Source organism: Patagioenas fasciata, chromosome 15 (genome assembly GCF_037038585.1).
Source record: "Patagioenas fasciata isolate bPatFas1 chromosome 15, bPatFas1.hap1, whole genome shotgun sequence".
Classification (NCBI taxonomy): domain Eukaryota; kingdom Metazoa; phylum Chordata; class Aves; order Columbiformes; family Columbidae; genus Patagioenas; species Patagioenas fasciata.
The window spans coordinates 9,617,956-9,643,345 of record NC_092534.1 but is presented as its reverse complement, the minus strand read 5'-3'; the positions used below and the strand labels follow the sequence as shown (position 1 = coordinate 9,643,345).

The 25,390-nt window shown below is 43.4% G+C and overlaps 1 protein-coding gene across 27 annotated transcripts in view; it reads right to left on the bottom strand.

The window, feature by feature from the left end:
- Positions 1-25,390, bottom strand: part of MAPK8IP3 (mitogen-activated protein kinase 8 interacting protein 3) — a 59,032-nt gene that overhangs the window by 17,041 nt on the left and 16,601 nt on the right. For 2 of the 27 annotated variants that reach the window (XM_071815217.1, XM_071815227.1), the window contains exons 5-17: positions 24,482-24,505; positions 22,274-22,418; positions 16,733-16,979; positions 13,959-14,061; positions 12,634-12,752; positions 9,941-9,952; positions 8,547-8,564; positions 6,135-6,192; positions 4,935-5,087; positions 3,276-3,357; positions 1,688-1,839; positions 1,016-1,072; positions 374-544 (exon numbers count right to left, since the gene is read on the bottom strand). In XM_071815217.1, the coding sequence (XP_071671318.1) occupies positions 374-544; positions 1,016-1,072; positions 1,688-1,839; positions 3,276-3,357; positions 4,935-5,087; positions 6,135-6,192; positions 8,547-8,564; positions 9,941-9,952; positions 12,634-12,752; positions 13,959-14,061; positions 16,733-16,979; positions 22,274-22,418; positions 24,482-24,505 (1,341 nt within the window). The other 25 variants (XM_071815230.1, XM_071815235.1, XM_071815232.1 and 22 more) reach the window with 23 other exon arrangements.

The window sequence follows — 25,390 nt, the reverse complement described above, 5'->3', positions numbered from 1 at the left end:
GGCAAGACACTCCATCTCACTGTCCTAACGCTGCCATCACACTCTCCCACAAAAGTCCTACTTCAGTCTATCACGCAGTCTGCAAACACAAGTGCAGAACCAGGGGTGAGGCCAACTCAAGCCTACAGTGGTACCTGATGAACCATCATAGCCTAGAAAGCCACAGCAGTGATGGGCTTGGGAGGACGAAGTTTGCTGAGCCCATCCATGTGATAGTTAACGAGTGAAAGATCAGAGAGAGAAACCACTAGTGACAGAAACATATTAACACCACACAGACTTTTTAAAAAGTAGAAAAAAGCTTATTTTAAGAAAAGCTGCTATCTGGGAGAGCTGCAGGGAGAGCTGGCTGGGCACTCAGCACGCGACTCACTCGTCAGGGAAGAACTCCAGCGTGCGGCTGCCGGAGGAGATCTGGCACATGGTGTGACTGCGGCGCTGGCTGAACCCTGCTGTGGTTGGAGACTTGTAGTGGATGTTCACTGACGGGTAGGTCCTCTTTGCTGGTGGGGGACTGGAGGAAGAACTGAACAGACGGCTGAAGCTAGGGACAGAAAAAAGCCAAGAAATAAGCTAAAAGGTGCCTGGGGACACAGCACACCGTTGATTCACAACAGGGAAGCAACAGGTAAGTAATCAGAGGCTGTAAGCCCTTCATGAAAACTGCCCTACTTCAAACATAGAGCTAAGTCCTCAGTTTAATTGACATAAGGTGTTTTCAGCTTCCACAAAGAGATACTTTCTGAAAACAGTTCTTTATTAAAACTGATTGTGAGTGTATGTATGTTCCTCTTCCAAGGTACTTGCTATTTTTCAGCTTGCAGAACAAAACCAACGTGGATGTTCAGATCTGATTTTAATTTCACTAAGAGCAAAGGAAGACCTTGAAGGCAAAAGGGTTCAGCTAACAACACGTTTAGTTGACGTTTCATTAATGTCAAAGTCTGTAAGCTGCTGTCTGAAGTAGACATGGCAACGCTTCCCCTTTTCTTAAACAAACTATCAAAGAACTTACAACTGCCAAATGGTGGATTTCTTCTTCTCCTGAACAGATGGGTGCTCACGGGAAGCTCTAAGGATAAAGATAGCAGAAGCAAATTAATTTCAGCTTCTCTTACCCAAGTTTCTGCCAACCAGCAGGCCACTTCCATCAAGGAAGCCATGTCAAAACTCAGAATCCATTCTAACGCATTTCAAAACACAACAGAGGAATTGATATGCGCTGCTCTTTAATGTAAGCACACCCAATCATTTCATGTTTCAAAACTGAAACGAAGTGCAAGTAAGTTTGTTCAACTGGAAGTTTTATCAGCTCCCTGCAACATTATCATTACCACAGTTCTAGCCTGGTAACTACAAACCCCAGCACTATATTCATTTCAAGTCACAGCCCTCAGAATTAATTACAAGCAATCCTATGCCCTGCAGCTTCTCCTAGCTTAATTAGCACACAAGAAACAAGCAAGACAAGCAACTGCCCCTTGTCTCCAAATAATGATGGTAACTCGAGATTTGCAGCCCACGCTCTGGAATAAAAGTATCAGGCATTAGGAGAGAAGCATCTACAGTCTGGAAAACTTCCAGCACTTCTCAAGCCGTATCTCAGTAGGGTTTCTATCAACCACAAGGTCAAACACGGCCAGGTTCTGTCCTAAATAGCAAATGTTCACCACCGCTCAGGACTCACCTGATCATCTCTGTCCACCTGACAGCCTCCTGGAGCTCCATCAACCTCTCCTTGTATTGATTGCGCTCCATCAGAACCCGAGCCATTTCCACGCGGGTGAAGCGGCGGCGCTGGGCTATGGGAATGTTGTCCTGCAGGGGGGAGGAGCACTGCTTCAGCCAACAAAAGATGGAAGGGGATTGATGTTAGTACAGGACAAGTCAGGAGACAGAAAGACATATTTGTTAGCTGTCCTTCCGCGTATGAGGTGCTAATTCTAGACTAGTGATCTCCAAACTATGGCCCATGGACCTCTGGGGTGTTTGGCAAACCCATGGACATTAGAATTAGAACCACCACCAAACTGAAAACCCACCCAGGGACTATTGTCAGCAAGGTGTTTTGATAGTCTGCAAGGAATCCTGAGAGTTGAAAGTGGTCCGTTGGTCCAGAAGTTTGGAAACCAAAATTTTAGTCCATTAGTAAATCCAGCCACAAGCAGCAAGGAGCACCACATAATGCCACCTGTCCCCTCAAGGGGACTAGGAAGGAGATGTTCTGTTAATACACATTGATAAAGGTGTAGGGCACAAGAAACTAAAGAAAGGCCTTTTCCACTTTGGTGATACAACCTGGCCTTCCAATGAGGGCACATGTGGCTTTGGGTTTGGAGGCAACAGAAATGAGATTCTGTCTGTCTCTTTTGAGGAGTGGAAAACAAGATGGGGAAAACACCTGCCCAAAAAGAAATTGTAGGATTTTGGGAGCTCATTACCAGGCAGTGGCAGCAGGTTGTGCCTGAACTGTGGCAATTCCCAAACTCAGCCTGTGTGGTGAGTACTGAGAGCTGAAATAGCGCAAATTAACCGAGTCCCTCTACAGCCTCCCTGGGCTTGGAATAAACAAGTATGACCAGTCAAAGCAAGAAGCATATAAATAAAGAATAATTTTACAAACATTTTTTGTTATTTAAAAAACCAGACCTCCTGCCAGTTCAGCTTAAAAGAAATCCAGTACTCTTGAGCATTTCATGGGTGCAACTTGAAAACTTTCTTATCTGCCCAAATTCTCAACAAAACAAGTTCACCCCAGTTAAGTCAATAAAATTAGGATAGAATTGAACCTGCTCCAATATCTTCTACTCACAGTGATACTGAAAAGAAATGTATCTAATTTCCTGTCCCAGCAAAGTGATATTTACAGGTAAAATCTCTGCTACCAGTTTGGTTTGTCTTGTTTTTTTGTTTTTGTTTTTTTTTTTCCCTACAGCTCGGCTTTGTTGAAAAGCCTCTACTTCAAAAATTAGGGAGACCTAGATAAAACAGGAAGATGCTGAGCGGGACACTGCTCAGACACAGTTCTACAGAAATCACATTGTGCACGGTAATTGCTACTTGTGTCAGTGCATATCTGTGCCAAACTATGGTTTGAAAGTCATATGAAGAGGTAATCTCACAGCATCTATTAGCAAAGCTCATCAGCAAAAACGTGCAGCTGCCCTCATTGTTAACAAAGATCAATCTGCATCTCAGGACCCAGATATATGAAGAAAGATAGAGTAAGTATATAGACCCCCTCTCCCCGCAGGCATTTTAGTAATGTAATATACCAATTCTGTACAGAGATAGCTGCTTACATCCTCCACCTCCTCTTTGGGTTCTCGTCGGGCAACGATCGCTTCAGATTTCACCCTAGGAAACAGGAAGAAAAGCATCAAACCAGCAAGTGATACCAGGGGTGGCCCTGCGGTGTTCTGGAAGGAGAAGCATCTTTGGGAAGGTCTGTCTGCATGCATCACAAGGAAACATTTTGAAACTACAGCCTAAGTGTGCAAGTTATTTTTCCTTCCTTTTTGCAGCATGTTACTCTGAACAGCTTCACCAACATCACACCATTTATTTGGAATATTTGATGTCAGCATCAAAATACAGACCACTGGAATGGACCAGCCCATTTCTATTTCAGAGCAATAATCTATGTTCAAATGTTTGATGAGATCTGAATCATGGGAAAACCAAGCCTTTATCAGCAGTGAAAATGCTGGCTTATGTTCTTTTGGGCTACTTCTACTTTCAGTGCAGTGAAAAGTCTCAACTGTGAAGGACGGTCTGCCATAATGGTAAAGAAGAGAACACCAAATGTGTGTTAATAAAATATTTAAAGTATTTATCTGAGTGCCTTTAATTTCTTTAACCTCCATACTGCGGTGCAGTCCCATTTGAATTACAAGCACTTTTATTAACAGCAAAGACACTGCAGAAAAAATAATTGCTGCCTCCATCTCCTAAAAACTCACACTTGCCAGTTAAAAGTCCATGTCCCTACTGTATAATATATATAATATATTATACATATTATATATATTACATATGAGACTAAAAAAGCATTTAAAAAAAAAAAATCAGACCTATTTCCACTGCTGTGAGACTACTTCTATTTCACACATTTTGAACAATGAAGAGACCAATCTGTGTTAATTTTGGTGATTCTGCACTCAGATTACAGGGGCAACCTTCCAAATTCCAGCTGCAAAATAAGCACTGTTCTCTGAACTGATACCACAGTGCAATGCACAGCTAGTCGAAATATAATTCTGCTGCTTTGAGCCCTGCGGGTCATCTTTGGTTTTAAGGACATGAAATTATCACAGGCTTTGCTAGCTATTCAGGCTTCACTTTCTCTAGTTTGAATGGAAAATATAGTGTTATCTCACCACATGCTACTTGCATGGGACTTTAACATCTCTTCTGCCTTTTCTCATTCTTAACATGAACAATGAAACAATTAACAATACTGACATTTAAATATTGTTTGTGGGAGTTTGTATTAGCTCTTTCATTAAATGAATGGGCATTCATCCCTTTCAGAGCTGTCTTGGCTGCTGCAAGGATAAAGCTCTTGACAGTGCTCTTGACAGTTTCCTTCAAAGCTATTGGTTTTGAAATTCCCATCCCTTCTCCTTTTTTCTGTTTCAAACTGCAGATTGAAACTCTGAAGACTTCCCTCCAGGGAGCCTGGATTTGCAGTTGCTGCTGCAGAATCCTAGTCCTGGGGAGGTAAATTCTGCAGGTTTTCCGACATTCAATAATATGTCCTAGTCCAACAAAAACAACATAACACTAAAAATATCTCAGCCACCTATCATCAGCCTTGAATTACCTTTGAATTCCAACGCTGACCTCCGTGACAGAAACAGCAAAACTAACAGAGGAGGAGGGCTTATCGCTCGCATGCTCCCAGCTCCTGCGGCAGGGTGTGAATCACTCACCTTTTCAGCTCCTCCTCCAGCTCCTTGACTCTGGTTTCCATTTTGGCTTTGGCCTGTTTTGCTGCTTCCAGCTCTCCCTTCAGCACTTCTTGCTCTCCAGACAGCTGGTCCACCTTGGCAATCAAATCATTCTTCACAACGTTCAAAGCATTTCTTAAAGGTGTGAAAGGGACAATAAGCAAAAATGCCCAAAACCAGCAGCTGTCCATAAGAGAGACCTGAAACTAAAGTCACAGGCACTACAAGGAGAGTTGAAACGCGTGTATTTAAACAAATCAGTCCAGCTATAACTCATGGAAAAGTAGATTTTGGCAAGAAGGAGCTGCAGAAGAACATGGAAATCATAGAAACATTTAGGTTGGAAAAGACCTTTAAGATCACTGAGTCCAACCGTAAATCACCACAACTGGTCAGGAGGTTTGTCCAGTCCTGCATCCTGACTGACAGACCAAGGTCTCCTTACGAAGATGGCAGAATACTGCAGAAAGGCAGGTGTATGGTAACCTGGCATCTGCATAAGGTTCAAAACTATTTTTAACAGAACGAAGATCTGAAACATGCCTTTCAGAACTGCTATTATCTGTAATTGTGGATAATTGTGGATGATGGAGATATAAATAAGCACTTCCAATCAGCTCTAAAATACCTTAACATCTTTAAAATCAGCAGCTTCCTATAGTAAGTTCTCCAACTCTACCCTAGGAGCACTTTGCTTTCCTCTTCCTGGCTGCTTTGCTTAGTATCTGGTTTGCCAGCCTTTCTCAAAAAATAAGTCCATTACATTGTCTGTTTCTCCCTTATCAACTATTAAATCTTTAAAAACTCTTCTCAATAGTATGAAAATTGTCTTTCCAAATAGCAAACCTTGCAAATAAAAGCTTATAAACAGCAATACCCTCACAGAGGCTCAGACCCACATCTAGATTCCCTCTGAAGTTCAAAGCTTGCCATTGATTTCAGCTGGGATCAGATCCCACCAGCACATGCCCAGAGACCTCACCCAAGTGCCGGCAAAAGGTAACAGGAAAGTTGCACAGGAGAGCAATTCCTTTTCTACATTTGAAGGAACAACAAGTATTCAAGAGAAACTGTCAGACAAGTGAGCAAGCCCCTGTGAGGCAGGAGTTCTGGGTAAGACCTACTTCAGAGCATCTCACTTATAAACAGGCAGGCAGGTCAGAGCACACAACCATTCCTTACTTGGTCTCCAGCAGCTGCGAGTTCTCCAAGAGCAGATTCCCCACTTCTTTGCCCATTCCTGAAAAGAAAGGCCAGGCAGTTTTCATCTCCTCTCCCAGAAATATGAAGTTTGTGTGGCACTGCCTGACTCACGCTTGAGAAAGATAAATCACTTTCGTTAGGCTTCCCTAGGCTTCTGTGTCCTGCTGTGGAGGGTGAAGGGCCTCTTGCTGAAAGACCACACAGCACAAGCAAAGACACCCACGTGTCCTTCTGTAAAGAGCCCAAATGAAAACCTAGCTTCGTATCCCAGCTTCCACAGACCCCCGTGAGAGGGACAGAAGAGAGCTGTCCTAACGCCAGCGAGCGGAGTCAGGAACTCCTGGTTCAGCCCTGAGCTATTGCAACAGTTTTCTATCATCACTTGTACAGAGAGAAGGTAGAAGTTCATGGGTTTTTCACAGAGGACAGCAGAACACTGTCCAAATTGCTGGCCAGAGCTGCACATGAGTGATTTTCTTTCTTTCTTAGTGTAAGCCAAATTTTGTGTTTCTCAGTCCAGATTTGGGATCATGGTTGTGACCAGCTTCATGCAAGTGAAAGGATTCCCATTATCAGTCTTCCACCAGAAAGAAAAAAATTAACAGGAGTTTAGACTGTCCATTGCTCTACCTTTAACAGCTTTCTCACAGATGTTTAAAATATGAAGTCCCGGTCCTACCACTTAAGACCCACACTCAAGAAAACATCTATATCAGACACGCTGCACTTGGGCATCAACGTACGACAACTGCAATACGCAGATTGGGTTGCAAGCACTTTGAAAAATCTGGGGCTAAGAGGGAAGGTCAAATTCAGTATTTCATAAAACCAAAGGAATTTAGGGACCAAAAGCACACCTGGATTGTTTCCTGCTGCCGGGGACTTGCTGGCTCTCAGGGTCAGCTTCTGTCTTACAGGGGGAATAAAGCCCGCCCGAGAACTAAAGGCAAAGAGACTTCTCCCTGTCAGGGGACAGTGCTGAGGGTTTCAGCTCATTTCTCACCACAGGTCCCAGAGCATGAAGAAGTCTCACAGCCATTGGTGTCTGTGCTCCTTGTCCTGCCCTCTGAACTACCTCTTCCTTTACAGCAAAGACATCAACAGTTTTCTTGATCTGTTATTTGCTGATTAATTAGTATTTGCAATAAAATAAAAACAACACAAACTTGAAGTAAATGGAAGTTAGAGAAAGATGGTAGTATACAAGAAGTGAGAACACAACACTCCAACATACAGATCCTCTTCCCACAGTTAAATGGGATGAATTTATGATGGCAAAAGCAAATTCCCAGCAAGAATGAGTAAGAAGCAGCATTTTCAAACAACTTCTGAAAAATTAGTAGGTGGATAATTAATCACTTTGATGTTTCAGGCAATGTTCTTTGGATGCTGTATCAAAAGAATATTGCAAACAGCAAAAAGTGAGAGACATTAACTGCAGTGTAAACTGAGGTGTATTTTTCGTTTGGAAAGGTGAAAGACTTATAGCCCTTTCTTTTGTGGCACGCCATATCTTGATTGGAAGAACAAGAAGTCATCCATTTATTCAACGATTTTCTTGGTTTTTTTAGTGATTCTACAAATTATCAAATAAATATTTAGTCAGTAAGATATTAAAATGGCACAAGGACTTAACAGCTGCTGAGGGACATCAAAGGAAAGAGTTCATCCCCAGGTTTTTTGGACTATATCTTTTTCTTTCCCATTCTTGAGTCATCTGTCCCTCTGTGTGGCTTTTTTGGGGAGGGAAACAAACTCTGGTGAACAGGGTGAGCTCTCATGACAGAACTAAAAGCCACACAGTGTCCAACCATCAGTATCCTCTTCTACCTTATTTGTGTGTGACAGTCACAGTCCAATGTTTTAACCAAGCAAGAGGTCTGAAGCGCTAGTCATGCAATAAATAAATGGATGAAGCCACCTCAGAGCCATAGAATGGACGCTATGAGATAACCTTATGCAGGTTGTAGTGGCAGAGCCCTGCTCATGGGGAAAAAAACCCACTGTGGAGTGCCTAAAAAGAGGTCTCTTCACACCTTTGTGTTGTGGAGCAAAGTGAAGAGAGGTCTGGACTGAACCCTGTCTAACAGAGCCCATCCTACATGGTCCACCTCCCATAGCAAGGCAAACAGTGTGAAGCATCAAAGTGGATAATCAACTACAAGAAACAGAGGAGAATGCCCAAACCACCGCTACTGACCAGCAGCATCCTGCTTCTTGGAGAGGTGATACCACAACAAAAAAACCAAACCAAGGTAATGCAAGACACATGGAGGGATGTTGAGTGAATGGAGGAAATTTAGGAAAAAATGCACATTAAAAAACAAACAAACAAAAAAAAAACAACAGAAGAAAAAAAAGAAAAAAAAAGAAAAAAGGCCTTCGCCTTACCAAAGAAATCATCCCGTACTATGAGAGCCATCCCATACGAGAAAGGGAACAGAAAGAGATGGGGACAAAGGGGAAGAAAGGAAGAGAAAAAAAGCAGCCATTAAGTACCAGTCTGTAAATAGCAAACGGAGCAGCTCATCAGCGTGTGTACAGCTGTGTGTGGTGCCAGAATACGTGATGCTCAGCAGCAACTGATCTACACCTCGTTCTGCCACAGCCTGGCCTAAAAGGGATTTACACCTGCAGTGTCAGACAAGCTCAAGATGAGCTCATCTGTTTCTTCCATCTTCATCATTTCCCCTGGACTACTCGTCTTTGGGTTTCCCATCCCACAACACAGGTAGTTCAACAGACATTATGAGTACAGTGAGGGAAGGACAGGGGCAGAAGGGAAAACAAAAGGGGGGTGAACACCAAAGCTCTCATCTGGCCTTTTGCACAGGCCCAAATCCACCTCCACACTGTGACAAACTCCAACTCAACTTCAGTGGGAGGTTTTCTGAGAAAGGACCACAAAAAAGTGGCTTACAGTAAAACCAATTTGAATTAAAAGCAAGGATGATGCCATCCCTTTCTTTGTAGCCTCACAGAGCCAACACCAAGAGGTGCTGGGCAGAGGAAGGTGACAGCGCATCACCACACAGCATCGCGCCATTGCGTCCGCACAAGTCACCTGCCTCTACTGCAGGGAAATCTTCATCCAGTTTGCACTGAAATCAAGAGAGATCCCCTTGACTTCATCGGAAATTGCATCAGGGCCTAAGTGCATTTTATGGAAAGGTGCAAATCTTCTGACAACAGAAGGCGGTTGTCTTCATCAAAACAAAGGACAGAGCTATTACTTAAACTCCTGTCAGAATGGCAAAGCTTCCATCAAAGACAGAGGCTTTGCCACTCTAAACCACCGAGAAAGCGTCTTTAACGTCACTACAGATATTCCAGAAGAGGGCCAGTCTGCATCAACTAACCCACAGCGGCCATCATGCACATCAGGGATTCCTCACAGCCTGGTTTGCCGGGAGGAGCGTGGAACCTAACCCTGTGCCCAGACCAGCTCTGCGCCAAGCTCTGCACCCATCCTGACAGTAAAAAACAACTGGAGCCCCAAGACCTTAAGTGACAGGCCAGTGTGACACGGTAGAGCAAACCTGCAGAAAGCCACCCAAGAAGAGCTTATTGAAAGGCAGCAGGTGTGTTGAGCACAGAGCGGGGATGTCCTGCTGCCCAGGGACCCACCGGTGCAAGGCAACCAAGCGAGGAGAAGGTGGGAGAAGTCTGCAAAGCCAGCCGTGTTTGGACAAGAGCAGGGGAGTATCACACGTGTATACCACGTCATTCGACCTCAACAAGGAAAAAAGAAACAAGAAAGGAAACTGAGCAGAGGAGATACACACCTGAGAACTCCCCTATGGGTCATGTCCAGCGAAGCACAGAGAGACAAGGGAAAAAAAGGAAGTGAAAAAAGGATCAATCAGTGACCGAAACCAACAAAATAAAATTTTGTTCAAAAAAAAAATTAACAATGATTCAGCCATTTCAATGTCAAAAGGCATGAAATAGTTAAGGACAGGACCTGCCATGACTGTATATGGCATGACTCTACATACAGGACATTAAAAGAAAAAAAATCAAGGGAAGGTAACCCATGGTACAACGGCAACCACATGCCTCAGCTGCCCCCAGTTTTCCAGACTAGAACCTCAAGAAATTGCATCTTCCTGAACTGGACAAACCTTATTTTCTTGTATACTACTAAATGCAGAACAGCTAGTTCCCACTACCTTCTCACTTCCCCTCCCTTGTGATTTTAGTAACTCAATCTTCTGACAATAAATGTGCTCTTCAGCTTGCAAAAAAGACAATTAGTTGTACTTAAAAACTTTTCTTTTTGTTTTTTGCACCACAGTGCTGGGACTCAGTTTGATAAGCCCATTTCAACTTCTGTACAAAACTTACCACTAATATGGCTGAGTTTCTGTCTTCACCACAAAACTCCTGTTATTTGAGAGGAGGTTTTAATCTCCAAAGCAAACACAGTTGAGCATCCTAAAACTGAATGGAAGGACCTGCTCATAGCAAGCAACCAAACTGTTGGTGCTCCTTCATGTCCAGAAGCTCTTGGGACAGGGAAGGACAGGAAGGGGAAGGACATGAGAAGGAGGAGCCTACTCAGGATTAGAGGTAAGAACCTGTGATTAACAACTGAATACACAGGAAAACAGACAACCAGTGTTCCTAAGGCCATAGTGATAAAACAGGAATTTGGTCTACAATTACCACTAGCAAATAATTGGTTTCATTCCACATTTTTTTCACAGAATACTTCCTCTATAAACTCACGTATGTAAAACACTATTAGGGGCAGGGAAAGAAACACACATTTTATTTATTATATTATTTTATATTCCAAAATTGCAATGAAGACTGCTAATTTTGTACCAAGAGATGTTGGCTGCTTTGCAGATATCTGGAAGGGATGAGTGAGATTTTCCATTCAAGAAACAGACCTGCCTGCCAGCTGCTGCTCAAGGGTGATTTAACTTCAAGCAGGAGTCCCGGCCTTCCTGCAATGACTGCTAAACATCCAGGTGATCCTCAGACCTGCAAATCTTGCTTTTCCTTCTAGATCCTTAATTTTGTAAGTATCTGCTTCAATTTCAGGCAGAGAAAGCTTGTGCTTTCATTTTGACTCTTCTGTAGATTTTTTGCTTTTGGCAATCTTGACTTGGAAGTGAAATAACAGATGTTTTACCACTTCATGCAGGAGTGCTCTCTAGCATGTTGCAGAGCTAGCACCATGCTTCTAAAAAAAAACCACCTATCCATATCAAAAAGGTATTACAAGTGTTCTGAACATAGTTTAGAGTGTGTTCTTACATTCCAGTCACATTATTGCCTACAATAGTAACAGTTTCACAGATTTCTGTCTTTGATAAAGTACTGCATTAACCTCCTTTCCAGTCTTCAGTTCACGCCCTCATGGTTAAAATATTAGGTGAACAAGGTAAAATCTATCCCCCCTGCAGAAACATACCCTTTTAGAGGGTCCTGATACAAGACTCATATTCAAAGGTGATACAAGTATCTTCCTATTTTAATTTCTGCAAAGCTGAGCTGCTGCAAATCTTGTGACATGATTCAGCTCATCCTGTTCTGGACATACATACAGAACCAAACTTAACAAGGTTAACCATAAGCAGCTCTTACACCTGTAATCACCAGAAAGGAAATATACACTTTCAGGATCAGATCTCTTGCTCCTAAATGCATAAAAGGCATATTGTTGGAGTCCTGTTGTTTCCTAAGGCTCCCTAAATCAATCAGTAAAATAGAAAGTGAGATACGCAGTTACAAACTTTGTCTGACTATTCAAAGACCACTTGTATTGTCCTGAAAACAGCTGGAAGGACTTAAGAACATGCTTAAAATCTGTCATGAATTAAGGTCTAGATACTTGAAGAGTCCAACACCAAAAAGCATGGCAAGGGCTCACACCGCTACCTGAGGTAAAGCTGCTGCTCTGACTGCTTCAACATCCGAGTCAGGAATATGGACTATAACAAGAGTTCAGGTATTACAAGCTCCTTCAAAATCAGCCTAAAAAGTTAATTACTACATCTCTTTGACTATAAAAGGGTAAAAACTACAATACAGACCAAAATACTTTGATATCACTTGAACTTCAAAAACTTAACAAAAGGAGTTATTTTTTTGCAAATTTCAAGCAAACTTCTTATTCCAAGTGAAATTTCTAGTGTGTAAAATTACTGGGGGGCAAAATTTGGGGGAGGAAGCAGAGGAGCAAATTTTGTCTTCGAACTGTTTATGTAGGAGAATCCTATAGAAAATAAATTATGCACACAAAGACAACCCAAATAAGAGTTACCCAACAGCCAAAGTTATTTTCTAAGTAAGCATTACTGTACTATAGGTATGTATTTCAGTCATATAATGTCTCGATTTCCATGCAATTTTTTTTAAAGTCAAACTTCCAAGTTCTGAAAAAAAAAAAGAATATAAGTGCTCCTGGAAGCTTAATACAGCTGGAATTGTACCAGGCCAAACAGAATGGTGCTAAAGTTTTTACCTAGCAGATCTGCTCCTTCATCGACATCTCCGATAACTTCGGACCCTGCTGTGGAAAGTTCATGATACAGAGAGTCTGTGTTGATGCCAAATGCTTTGTTCACAATCCCCTGTGTTGGGCTGTTGGAATTAAAACAAAAACCAAAACAAACAAGGTTAATAACTATTCAATATTTGATTGATAGAAGAATTTCAACTCACAGAAGCTGTCAGCTCTGACTTCTCAGACTCTGCAAGGATTCCCACACTTCTATCAATTTAGATAGCAACTCAGATAGCAGTAAGATCAGATAAGGGCTCAAATGTTGAAAACAGCAATGGTCTGAAAGGTTAGCTTCTTCTTTGGGTGAGTCTATGTGTCAAAATGCTTCTTCACATGTCAGTAAAATGTATTTTATTAAAGCTAAATCAAAGGTGACATTTTTGAATCATATCATAGAGGAGCACACCTCCACCTTTTGGTGTCTCTGGTACCATCAAGAATCTTCTTGCACATGTTGACAGTCTTACAGCTCAAATAGAAAACAGCTGCTACAGAAGGCGAGATGAAGCAACCTCTGGGTTTGTCTTTGTCTACTCTAAAAAATGTTCTTAATGTGGGTATAAACGCTTTTAAGTGCCCTGCCTTGAATGAGGGGAGTCATCCAGCATGAAAAGAGGCTGTGCAATTTTTCCAGCAGTCTAACAGGAAGGTCATTACCACTGGATATTATCTCAAGTTGTGTGGCTTCTTTGATAAATCAAGCCTTGCTGATAAAGTCCAGAGATTACAAATGGGGTGCGGCAGCTCCCTCTGACATTAGAGAGTTAGAGCACATTATGGAGAAAAAGAAAAAAAGAGTGGTGGGTTTTTTTTTTTCAATTACAGAAAAATTAGAGCTACCCAGACATCTGAGAGCACTGAGGAGTCAGAGATGCAGGTCACGACCGCACCAGAATTAATCCGTGCATGCAGTCTAATGGGCAGCACAAGTGACAAGAAGCAACCAGCACTCAGCAATGCATCTTTCCCCTCTTCCTGATAGCCTAAACCCATGTCTCCTTTGTCTGTCTTAAGCCTTTTGTTGCTCCATTTCCCTGTCCTCCCTGATCCAGCACAGCAAACAAGCCCAGTTCTGGGTCAGCTGGATGGATCCTTCTGCAGTTTACCAGCAGACATTTGCCTTCTCCGGAGAACTCAAACAAGGTCAGAACCCATCATATTCACATTGGGCAGAATATACGGACTTTCTCAAATGGCTGCATCCTGAACTCAGCGTGAGCCATCGCATTCACTCCTGACCCCTCATAAAACCAAGCGAAAGGTCACAAAGTCATAATCTGTACCTGTTACCAGTGCGTTCCAGGCGGGGGTCTTGACACATATCCAGCTCTGGAGTAGAGTCTATGATGTCCTGGACATCAGACCACTCATCACTGCTGCCCATTCCTAGGAAAGACAATACATATGAACTATAGGAGTAGAACATTCACAGGATGGTATTCCTTGAAGGGAATTTTGCAGCTTTGAATACTGAGATTTCAAAACTTGTGGTGTTCTGTTCAAAGTCTTAAAACAGGAACAAAAAGAGGCTGATAACTAGAATCACAAACGTGCCACCACTGGGAAGGTGCCCTTACAAGACCATAAGCATCCCCTCCCCACCACCTTATTAGAGCATCACCAAGGCCACTGGCCTGAATTCTCATCAAAACATGATAACCAGAAATACTTCATCCATTAAAATAAACTCCAAATACACTTTTTATCTGTCAGTAAAGACCCTTCAATCACCATGTGGCTTTAGCTGAGACTGGAGACAGCACAGTGATTTTCTGTATAGCTTCACAGAGATTACTAAAGTTACGAATTGGCACTATTTAGTTCTAATAGAAATAAATTTTCAATACAAATTCTGAAGTCTACAACTGGTTTAGATACCCACTACAGTGAAGTTTCACTTAAAAATTAATACATAATTCTACCCTGGTTTCTGTATAATCTACAGCCTGAAGCCAGTACTTAAAGAATAAGGAATTTTCTCCTCTTGTGAAGCTACATTTATTGGATACCAAACTGCTCAAAAGCTCCAGCTTGCACCTATTCTAAACAAGCAATACAAACACAGTGTCTGTACACACAAGAAAACCTTGAAGGATTAAAGATCTCCTTTGCAAACTGCATTAGTCCCTCAAGGGTGCTAGATGTGAAATTTCTGACCTTTCCAAACATCCTCAGAAGCCAAATATACAAAGGCCATGACAACTTGAGGGTTGATTTTGTTCACTTAGACTGGCATCGTGCACCAGCTGGCAACAAATGCCATGTTTGAAAACAAAGTGTGATGTGTATCTGCTGCCAAAGTAGGCATCCATACAGCAGTGGTTCTCAAGCTCGCAGAAACAGAGGCTTCCTTTTCTTTATTTTTTCAAGCTGGGAAGCTTCTCTGCAAATACCTTTGAGTGTTTTTTTTTTGTAGTTCAGCTCTAAGGCATTTGCATCACTGACAGACATCTGAATTACAGACGCATAAAACACATAATTAAAATTCAAGTATCTGTGTTTCTCCTCAGCATGGAGATCTGATTTTGCATTACATGTGAGAAATAGCTCGAAGGTTGAATATGCAGACCACGTCATAAAGATACAACTGTCTGCCTTGAGTAGATTCTACAATGATACTTCCACCAAGGAAAAAGCAGTTTTCACATGCACAATGACTTCCACACATATAGAATAGGGCAGACTTGGACCCAAGAAAGCTGATTTACTCATTTACTGATGGTAAATGAGCTTGCAAAGCAGCAACTGTAGAAATATGCGTAAGTATTTACAAAGCATTTGAACCACTGACATCCATGCTCCATCTCTACCAAGTGCTTCTACTGACTGGCCCTGGCCATGACCACCGGGCAGATCACCATCCACAGGCGGCTATGCAGAAAACATCCGCTTTCATGGAGAACTACACTAGCTCCTGGCAGATGGACATCTGCAACCCCAGGACCCCCTCAGCTGCTAATATAAATACAGAATGGGACTCAGTCATGATGATTCTCATTCGAATGCTACAACAAAAGATGTTATGTGTTGTTTTAGTCTTAATTTGTTCGGAAGCAGTTGTGAACATCAGCAGAGAATTTCCTCTGTATTAAGAACAAAAGATCAGCCAGTTCAGATGACAAACTCAGGAACCTACACTCATCCTTGTGCTCCTGCACAGACTTTCCTTATCATCTTCAGCTAGTTTTACAGTCCCTTTGTTCATGACCTGGAAAACAGACCACTTCTCATTTCTGAAGGCTGCTGCAGGTGTAGATACAGCCCATGCTGGGAGTCACTCAGACACTACCTTGGCACAGCTACATTAAAAAGCACAGAAAGGGCCTTTTATCATGTTATTACACCATTTTCTTTATTTAAACAGCCTGGTACTAAAGGCTTAGGTGATGGCTTTCCTGACAAGAAATAATGAATTCAAATCACTAAAGGACTCCAGGAAACGGAGAGAAAACAACCGTAACTTCCAAACATTGGTGAGTTTCTTATACAAGAAACAGCCTAAAAGAAAACAGCTTATTTAGCTGAGAAAAACAGCTGGATATAGTTGCTATTTTTAAACACATCAGGATGTGGGACAAGCACACAGAAGATAATTATTTAACCTGACAAATTTGTCATATGAATAACTGGATATCAAATACTTACTAATAAATCCAGAGAGAAAATGAAATGGAAGCTCTGAACTATCATATTGATGAGGTCCAGAAACAGCTTTTAAAAGCTCAGTTAGACCAAGATGGGATTTGACTGTGCATGAAAGGGGTTCCATGACATGGATGAATGCAACTGCAGGGGACAGAACTCAATAACCTATTTCCACCCTGCATATTTGTGAAGCTATTCAAATTATTGACGTTTTAAAAATTTGCTACCCAGAAAATTGCTAATATCCCATTAGCCCTGTCTCACTCACAGATCTAAGTAAGGCAACCTCAAATTCTATACTTACGAAGCTGATTACCCCTCAGCCTCCCAGCTTCTTGTTGTAACAGAGGGACACAAGCACCGGGAAGCCAATTACTCTAATGACCAAACCCTCAAGCTGCAGCCTCCATACCTATGCTGACATTCCTCATCTCCTGCGTGACCTGGACTTCCATGTTCCGGCTGTTCCGCTTTTCTCGTGCCCTCTTATTGCTCTTGGTCGTGCCATTGTATTCGCTGATGGGTTGGATGCTCTCATTCAAGGGGGTGACGGCAGCAGAGGGCACAGATGACGTGGGAGTGTTGGACTTGGTTCCAGTGGTGCTCGGTGTGGCAGCTGCTGAGGACTGCCCGGATTCGGACATTTCATCCTGGGGACACTGTGGCAATTACAGGGTGGGGGAAGAACAAAAAGGGAAAAGCACAGCTATACATTTCAATTAATCTCCCATTTGGTGGTGTATGGCTGCCTTAAAGCATTATGGAGAATGAGTTTTGCTCGCTGTACCAGCTACATGTCCAGCACTTGCTGGTGACACCAGGCACTGCAACCACAATGAAGCAGTGAGTTCTCGTGCTGAACTCAGCAAGCAAATCCCACTCAAGAAAGGAGCAATATCCTTTCTTTTTTACTACTGAACATGGTTCTTCACAAGTCACATCAGTATGTGATCTCTTCACCATGCATCTCGGGATAGGTGGCCTTGTCATCAGTGAAAAGCACCTGCAGCTCACACTGACTGCGGTGGAAGCTGATGGGCTTTAGCACTCATGGTAAACCAGGCCAGCATTTCACAAGGCTCGAAGGCAACATGGATATTGCTTGGAAAGGATCTGGAGTGGCCTCCTGGAGGTCTCGGATGGTGTTATTACGGTAAGCCATCAACACAACCTGGATGAGAGAACAGCAAAGCGGTTTTGACGTTGAACTGCAGAAGCAAAGTGGATGGTCTGGCTTTGCTAGCGCAGGAGACCTGTGTCCCCACACCGCCTCCGGCAGAGGCTGGCCAGGCATGGTCCAGCTCGACAACACAGCAGAAACACGTGTGGTCTCCCCACTTCCAAATGACAGGATGACAAGACCCAAGAATTCAAAAATGAGAAGCTGACAAACTAACATAGGAGATGAATTCCCAGTGTGAAGTGCACACCAACGGCTCTCAGTTTTACAGACATTACAGCCCCATTTCTTGTAGTATCACTCTTGAAAAACATGGGAAGCTTTCAAGGCTCTGTCAGGATTTTATACTGCGACCCTTGCTTGTCAATTAAAACAGCACAGTTTCACAGTCAGCCAATTAACATCTTGACCAATGCTTTGATCACTCCCAGACCCAAATGAGATCTCCCCATTCTTCACGGCAGCCCACTCTAATTACTGCCTGCAGGGAGATGACAAAATTAATGTTGAGTTACATGTGATAATGAGTTGCAACTGGGTGCAGTGACATTCAGCATCTGCACACCCAGGCCCAGCTTTAATCTTTACTACTTGTCTCTCCCCTCCTGTGCAAGTACTGGGAAGATCCTGATTCTGCTCAGAGGCTGCTCTGAGCCTTCCAACCTTGGAGCTGTGACGCTGCTTCACTTCACTGATTTGGAAGTCTTGTTCCCTTATTCTAATAATAACAAGCTCATAACATGACAAAAAAACCAAAATGAGATGAGAGAGAAGACTGAAAAAAATGGTGAGTTAACCCTTTGCAGCCTTTTTTTTTTTTAATCTAGAATCTTACTAAGATCTTCCTTTAATTAGACTGGCCTCTGTATACTTATCTTAAAATACCCTGTTGCACACTGCACCGTGGAAGTCAAAGGTTTTATATTGCATCCGTGCATTTATATTGGAAATTAAGATTTTTTTAGAAACTACTTTACCATTAAATAAGATCCACATTTTGTTTATAGTTTCTACATTGTCAGTCCAGACAGCACCCACATTCCCACATGGACATTCAAATCATCTCCCTGCACATTTGCTGATTTTAGCATCAAGATTGAGATGGGGACTTTTCACTTAGGCTGCTACATGTGAAAACCACACTTCCCACCTGTACCTCATATTCCTGTTTTAGGAGCTGCTTTCCTAATATGTGAAGGAAAAAAAAAAAAAGAAATCAGGTTTCTGAGAACAAATACAACCCAGTAAACTTTGCACTACTTCAAATGCAGTTTGCCTGCTGTGCTTTCTAATCTACAAAGGGACAAGGAGTATCCAGTGTGAAGTGCAACCATAAAACCTCTTTTCCCCAAACAAACCCCCTGTTGGATGAAAGGATTCAGAGCTGTTCTTGTACCCACTTAAGTCTGTAACCATAACCAGAGCCCATGAGCACCTCAGCGCTGTAAAAGAGACCCAGGTAGGTCCACCTGTCATTCCTTGTTCTTAGGAATTAGATGTCATTCAGAAATCCTGTATCATTCAGTGTCTGTAGGATGATATTTGTATCAGAGATATGCTGTAACTTCTTGTTTATTGACATAATCTGCCCCTTACCCAGAACACACCAGTGAGTAATTACCTTGGTCTTTCACTTACTCTTTGGTTATACATCAGAGTTTTATGTTTACCTAGAAAATGTACTTCATCCACCTATGAGCCTGCATTGGAGAAATTCCTCCCAAACATTAATACCATCAAGATGCTCCTCTTCACAGTCCCGAAGCTCTATTATAATCTTAGCTGGTATCTTCCTCCTATTGACCTGAGTGCTCCATTTATGCTAAACATTCCACTAAGCGCACAGCTCTCCTCTGCAGCGTAGGAGGCATTCTCCATAACCCAGAGCTCACCCAAAGAATACTCTCCACAACCACCACTTACCTACAGCCATACCTGTCAACCTCCTAAACATCAAATGTGAAGTAGTGACCTCCAAAATGCATTGCAAAGGCCCAACATTCATAGCAGTCATATGTCACCATGAGAAGCCACAATTGTATGGTTATAACACTGAAAGCATAGTACATAAAAACAAAAATGTTAAGGACTTTCATCTCCAAAACATTGCATAAAATAAATGTACAACTGAATGTAGAAATAAAATAATATAATGACAGCAACTAAAACAGAAAATAGTAATAATAAGTATACAAGGACACTCAACATATGACTACAGTATGGCCCCATGAAGAAGGAAAACTAGTCAGAAGAGTCAGGATATACATACTGGGAAGGCGAGCCATGTGTGTGCAGTTGATGGCAGTGAAATATCAGAGCTCTGAAGAAGAGGCGAGGAGTGCATGAGCAGGACTGCTGAGCTTCCAGTCGTGCAAAATATTTAAGAAATAGCATTGCAGTCAGAGAGTGTGCAAGAAGCTTGCAGGAGGAAAATCTCCATTCCAAATTGCAAATCTATTAAGTCGGTAAATCATACCCTTTAATTATTTATAGGTTTGCTCCAGAACACTTAGGAAACTGTCAGTAACACACCAGCCCATCCGAGTCTTCCACAGTCCAAGCTCCCTAACTCCACCCCATCAGCTAACCTGAAATACAGCACTCAAACGAGTACCAACACAAATTCCAGCACTACCTGGCAGATACACTAGGAGCAGCACACCACCGCTTCCGCACAAAGCTTTCTTGTCATCACAAGTGGATTTTTTCGCCTGACACCACTACCAACACATCACTAAGAGACGCAGTCAGTAACCCTCTATTACCTGAGCTTGGACATCAAACTTCCAATTTATCTGGGTTCCTGTTACATTCTCCTGCAACACAGATGCTGGGTTATCAGTGAGATCTACTCAACGTCTTTCAGAAGTTCTGCAATGGAACCACTTAAAGAATTACGCCTTAGCAAGTCTGTGGACGACAGATCTAACTCCAACATCCTCCCAGCTCTTCTCTAAAAACCAACCCTGCTGCACATGCCTGGCTGCTACAGAGCTCAAGGGCACGTTCACCCCATGGTGTGCAGCACTGCCTGGAGACCCCAAGGGACAAACTGGTTCCAGAACCAGAAGCGAGCTGGTCTCTGTGCATTTTGGTGGTTGTATCCTCAGCAGCAGCGCTGTGCTGGCACAGCACTAGTCTGAAGAAACACACTCAAGCTCTATCTTCATGTCCACCTTCCTTAATTACATAATTGCACTGTGGCATTGCTATTCCCTAACTCCAGGCAAAGGTCTCCTGAAACAACTGTAGGACCTGACTGGCATTCTGCAAGTTGCTGCCTCTCCCAAACTTCTGTGCCTCTGACACTACAGCAAGAGTTGGGTTCCAAGAACAGTCCCCACTCTTGCAAAGATGTTGCTTTTGGATCTCCAACTTCCATCACAGCAGAGGGCTGACCAAGTGCTAAGGTCTGTGCTGTGCTAGCCCAGGCTACTTTACAAAGGTAGTGTTAAAAAGGGAAGTTGCTGCTTTGTTTTCTGCACAAATTTTGAAATTGTCTAAATTTCTTGTGCTAAGCATCAAGGAGGCCACTCCTGTAGAGTCCCTCAGGCCAAAGTACCATTAACGTAATCTGGAAACATGCAGAATGGGCACAATAAGTTGGGTTTTTTTCCTTTCTTTTCTTTTTTCCCCCCTCCTCTTTGCCTTTACTGTCTCAATGTGTTTCACAGGATTAGTGATTTACAGCTTCTCAAAAGGAGCCCAGTCATCAGATGTGACATATAAAAAACCTGATGTTCTACAAATTCCAGGCAGAGAGAAATAAAACTTTATCAGACACTTTTAAAGCAGACCAGAAACTCTGTGAGACGCTGGTGGACACACTGCAAGCTGTGCTGGGCAGATGCACCGCTGTCTCTCAGCCCGTCACCAGGCATTTGTGGAATATCACTCAAAGAGAATAACTTGGTGGGGTCCTGAGCACAAAGACTCTGAGGAGTCTCCAGGTACAGCTCACGGGAAATGCAGCTCCCATGCACAGTCTAAACTGTTAACAATCACGGTGAGCTGTCAGTTGAGAGTACAACATCTCTTTGGGCTCGGACCAGTCTCTGAGTGGCAGAGCAGAGCACCACAGGTGACAGACAGAACCAGGCAGCTGCTCCAGCAGAGCTGCAATGCCGCAAGTTCTCTGGTAAGCCCCAGTAAAGAAGGCAGCGTGCTGGAGGTGACAAGCGTCCTGAAGCTAGACAATGCAAGTTTGGAGTAACAACTGGAGAGATGAGGAACTGAAGACCTTTAAGCACAGAGCAAGACTTTGGTACCCAGACGGGATCAGGAGCTGTTTTTACTAAAGAGAGGAAGGCCAGAACAGCGGTCAGGCAAGAAGGACAAACGCCATAGAGCGAGTGCAAACCAATGCCTGGTCCCAGCTGAGGTGTAAAAGCACTGTTCTTATTGAGGGGGAGAGAGGGGACAGGTTCCACCATTTTCTCTCCCAAATAAGCTAAAAAAAGTGAAAGATTCATCTTCCCTAAATCCCTCACTGCCTCCCCATACATCCCTTTCAACTTGGGGCCAGCCAAGTAAAGGAGATTATCACTGAGACAAGAAGCATGAGGAGCTGTGTCAAATCCCTTCTGCACCATATGCCAGATCTGCAAAAGAATATCCTCCCACCTACAGCACAGCTACCAAGGGAGCAGATGCACAGCAGGGAGAGGCTGCAAAGGGTTACGGACACAGATTGGTCTCCATCTTAATGAAAACATGAGATGCTATTGACAGTGGGAGAGTGGGAAACCCTTGCTCCATGATGGTCTATAAAACCTTGTAGCTGGAGTTGGACTGCAGCTGGCCGAGGTCACTCAGGTGCCAGTGGTCCAGTGTTGGGACGATCTTGGCCCCTATCTGCCCACGTACCATGCCATCCGTGAGAGGGAACACATTCAGAGAGTTAGGACGTTCCTTCCTGCTAAAGAGAGAAACAGAGAGAGAGGGGAAAACAATTTGTTAGCCATTTACAAGGTTCTTATAGAAAGAAACAGCACACTAGTTTACGTGAAACATCAGTCACCAGAAATTGAACTGCACTCCTTCCCCTCATGTAGCAGCTGTATGAAACCTCAACTCCCACCCTGGTGTTGTCTACTCATACGTGTGGTATCCACTGCTAGAGCCAGACATCCTCCTGGGAGACTCTAAGAGGGAGGGGGCCAAGTGACCAAACAGGCACAACTGATTCTCCATCAGTATGGAACATCTGGGGAGAATGCAAAAGTGCAGGACACATCAGCCAATTTAAGTTGGTGTATTTGTGTATTTTCTGGGAAACAAAAGTACTATGGGAAAACAAGCCACAGCAAAAAATACTCACAGAAAGAAAAAAAAAAAGAAAAAAAAAGCTTCCATAGATCCTAGAGAAACCATCACTGCGGCAGGAAAGAGGCTTTTCAGTAAGAGTCATCAGTGTAGGTCTTCTGCATATTTCACCCCAAAACCGGTTAGCTTCAACAGCAGAAATCAGAGGGTTTGGGATCACTTCCAATATTAAGAAAAATAATACCTGTACTCTCTGATCCCCTCTCCATATCCCCACCACAATGCACTCAAAATTCAGAAATCAAACAAAGGTATAAATGAATGCATTGTTCATATTGCTAGATGTCTGTAATTACATTTTCTTCATCCTCTTCTTCCTGGTGACTGCAGGTGACTAGCTAGCTGTGGGTTTGATCCTGCATATACAAGCTGGCACAGGTTTTGAGATTAAGTTCCAGCGGGAGAAAATCTAGAGCAAGCGGCGGAGGTGGAAAAGGCTGCAGTAGCACACTGCAACTGGCAGCTGGTTCTGTGCCAGAGGGTGCCAGGTTTTGTCACAGGCTGCAGGGACGGAGCACACATCTGTTTAGGAGACATCCCCAGCAGTCTCTGCTCGCTGGACTCCAGCGGCCCTGCAGAGACAAGCTAAGCTGAGCCTCTGTGTGACAGGCACCCACAAATGGGCTCAAGGACAGTGCTTCACCCCCTCCTGCACGGGGCTTCTGCTTATTGGTGTGGGGAGTAATGAAATCTGCCCTTCTGTACATCAGTGTTAGTAACAATAGACCTCCATGTGCCTTTCTTTAACGATCACCAGCACTGGTCTGATGACCACGCTTGGGAAGCATCACAACCACCACACTCGTGACTATGGGTGAACACACTGCAGCAGGAGCTGCGAGCCCTAACACAGGACACTGCACCAGCCAGCTCCTTTAGGAAGGAAGGAGGTGGAATGTCTAGCAGAGGAGACAATGTTTGTGGAGAAAACCAAAGTGCCCAACTTTCCCACCCTCAGCACTGTCCACCCAGCACGGCGGGTCACAGCGCTGCAGTGTCACTTGTGCTGAGGAACAATTGCTGCGATGGCCAATCTTGGACCGGCAGAACACTTGGTTAGTTCCACCTTGCTTTACAAGCTAAACAGCAAACTCTTCAATAAGGGTCTGCAGTAGCCAAAACCTGGGATCAGGATGCTCTAGAAGTAACATCTTAAAGCTTATAAAATATAACAAAACTATGATTTGTTTGCCAGCATTCAAAGATGAGAACTGCTCTCCACGCAGGCTCCGGGTGCAGAACTTGCTGTCCAGCCCGAAGTCAGAAGTGCCTTGGGAGAGCTACTAACAGTGACACGCACTTTCTGCCCCACTCAGAAAATTCACATGCCTTGTACTCTATAGAAAAATAAGGGAGAAAAGATGACTCTTCAAAACATTCTGTGATGTTAAGTGCGAATGTCCAATCACAGAGGACTGATCCTGTTTTGGGACCAAATTTGTGTGTCTTCTGCTTCTGAGAACACAAGGTTCTCCTGCTGTGTTATCCCAGCAGGTTGGTGGCTCCCTCTGCCTCACCCGAATGAGCAAATCTAACACAGATACCAGCATACACGGGGCAAACATGCCAACGCACTCCCAGCATCACACTGTTGCCACTCAACAGCAACCTCCAGAACTAGGATTAACGAAGTTAAGATGCAGCAATAGGATTTACCTTTTCCTCCACGACTGGCGATGACTGCAGTGACAAACATAACAGCCAAAACAGAGCAGCAACCGCACAAAAAGCGAGACAAGAAAACAACCATTAGAGAGCAAAGTTCATGCAAACATGCAGCCCTACAACAGACACGGTGTAGGCATGCACTGGAATCCTATAATCCACCCCACATTAAGTGTGGACCCTGCTCATCACCCCTCTTAGGGGACAGGAGACACCCCCCCACCCAAATAGTTTTTGCACCAAGTTCTCCCAAGTGACAGGCAAACGGACTTGATGTACTTACGGTCTTATGTAAATATGCACCCCCTACACAGTCTAACATGCCCAAGCACGTTCACAGATGAAAATAAATCAATGCACTTGAATTTGTGTGACAGGCCATGAGAAATTACGCCTAACCCCCCCGCAGCGCACATCAGTTCACCAAGATCCACAAAGGTTGGTGTTTGCCCCCACCCAGCTGTACAAGGACATGAAAACACTCGTGTGACCCCAGCGCTTGTGCACAAGCATTTACAAAGAGCTACACACACACGCACACAAACAGTGCAAAGCTTGAAATGAAGGAAAACGTCCCATTTCCCACTGGTGGTTCCTACAAACTCAAGTCACAGCCCCACCAGAGGCTTTCACAGACATACGGTGTTTCTTTTTTTTGCTCTCCACGGAGACTGGCAATGCCACACTTTAATAGGGTAAAAGACTATTTTCTCTAACATGAAGATGCAATCGTTGATTACAAAAGACTAGTTCTCCATACTGAACTTCTTTCCTACCACTGTCTTCGTTAAGCAAAGGCTGGTTCTTATGGAAAAAGTCAAGTTTCTTGGATATAAGTAGGTCTATCGGGTGATTCATTTACAGAAAGCTTCCCTTGAAAGAATAGGGGAAAAAAATCCT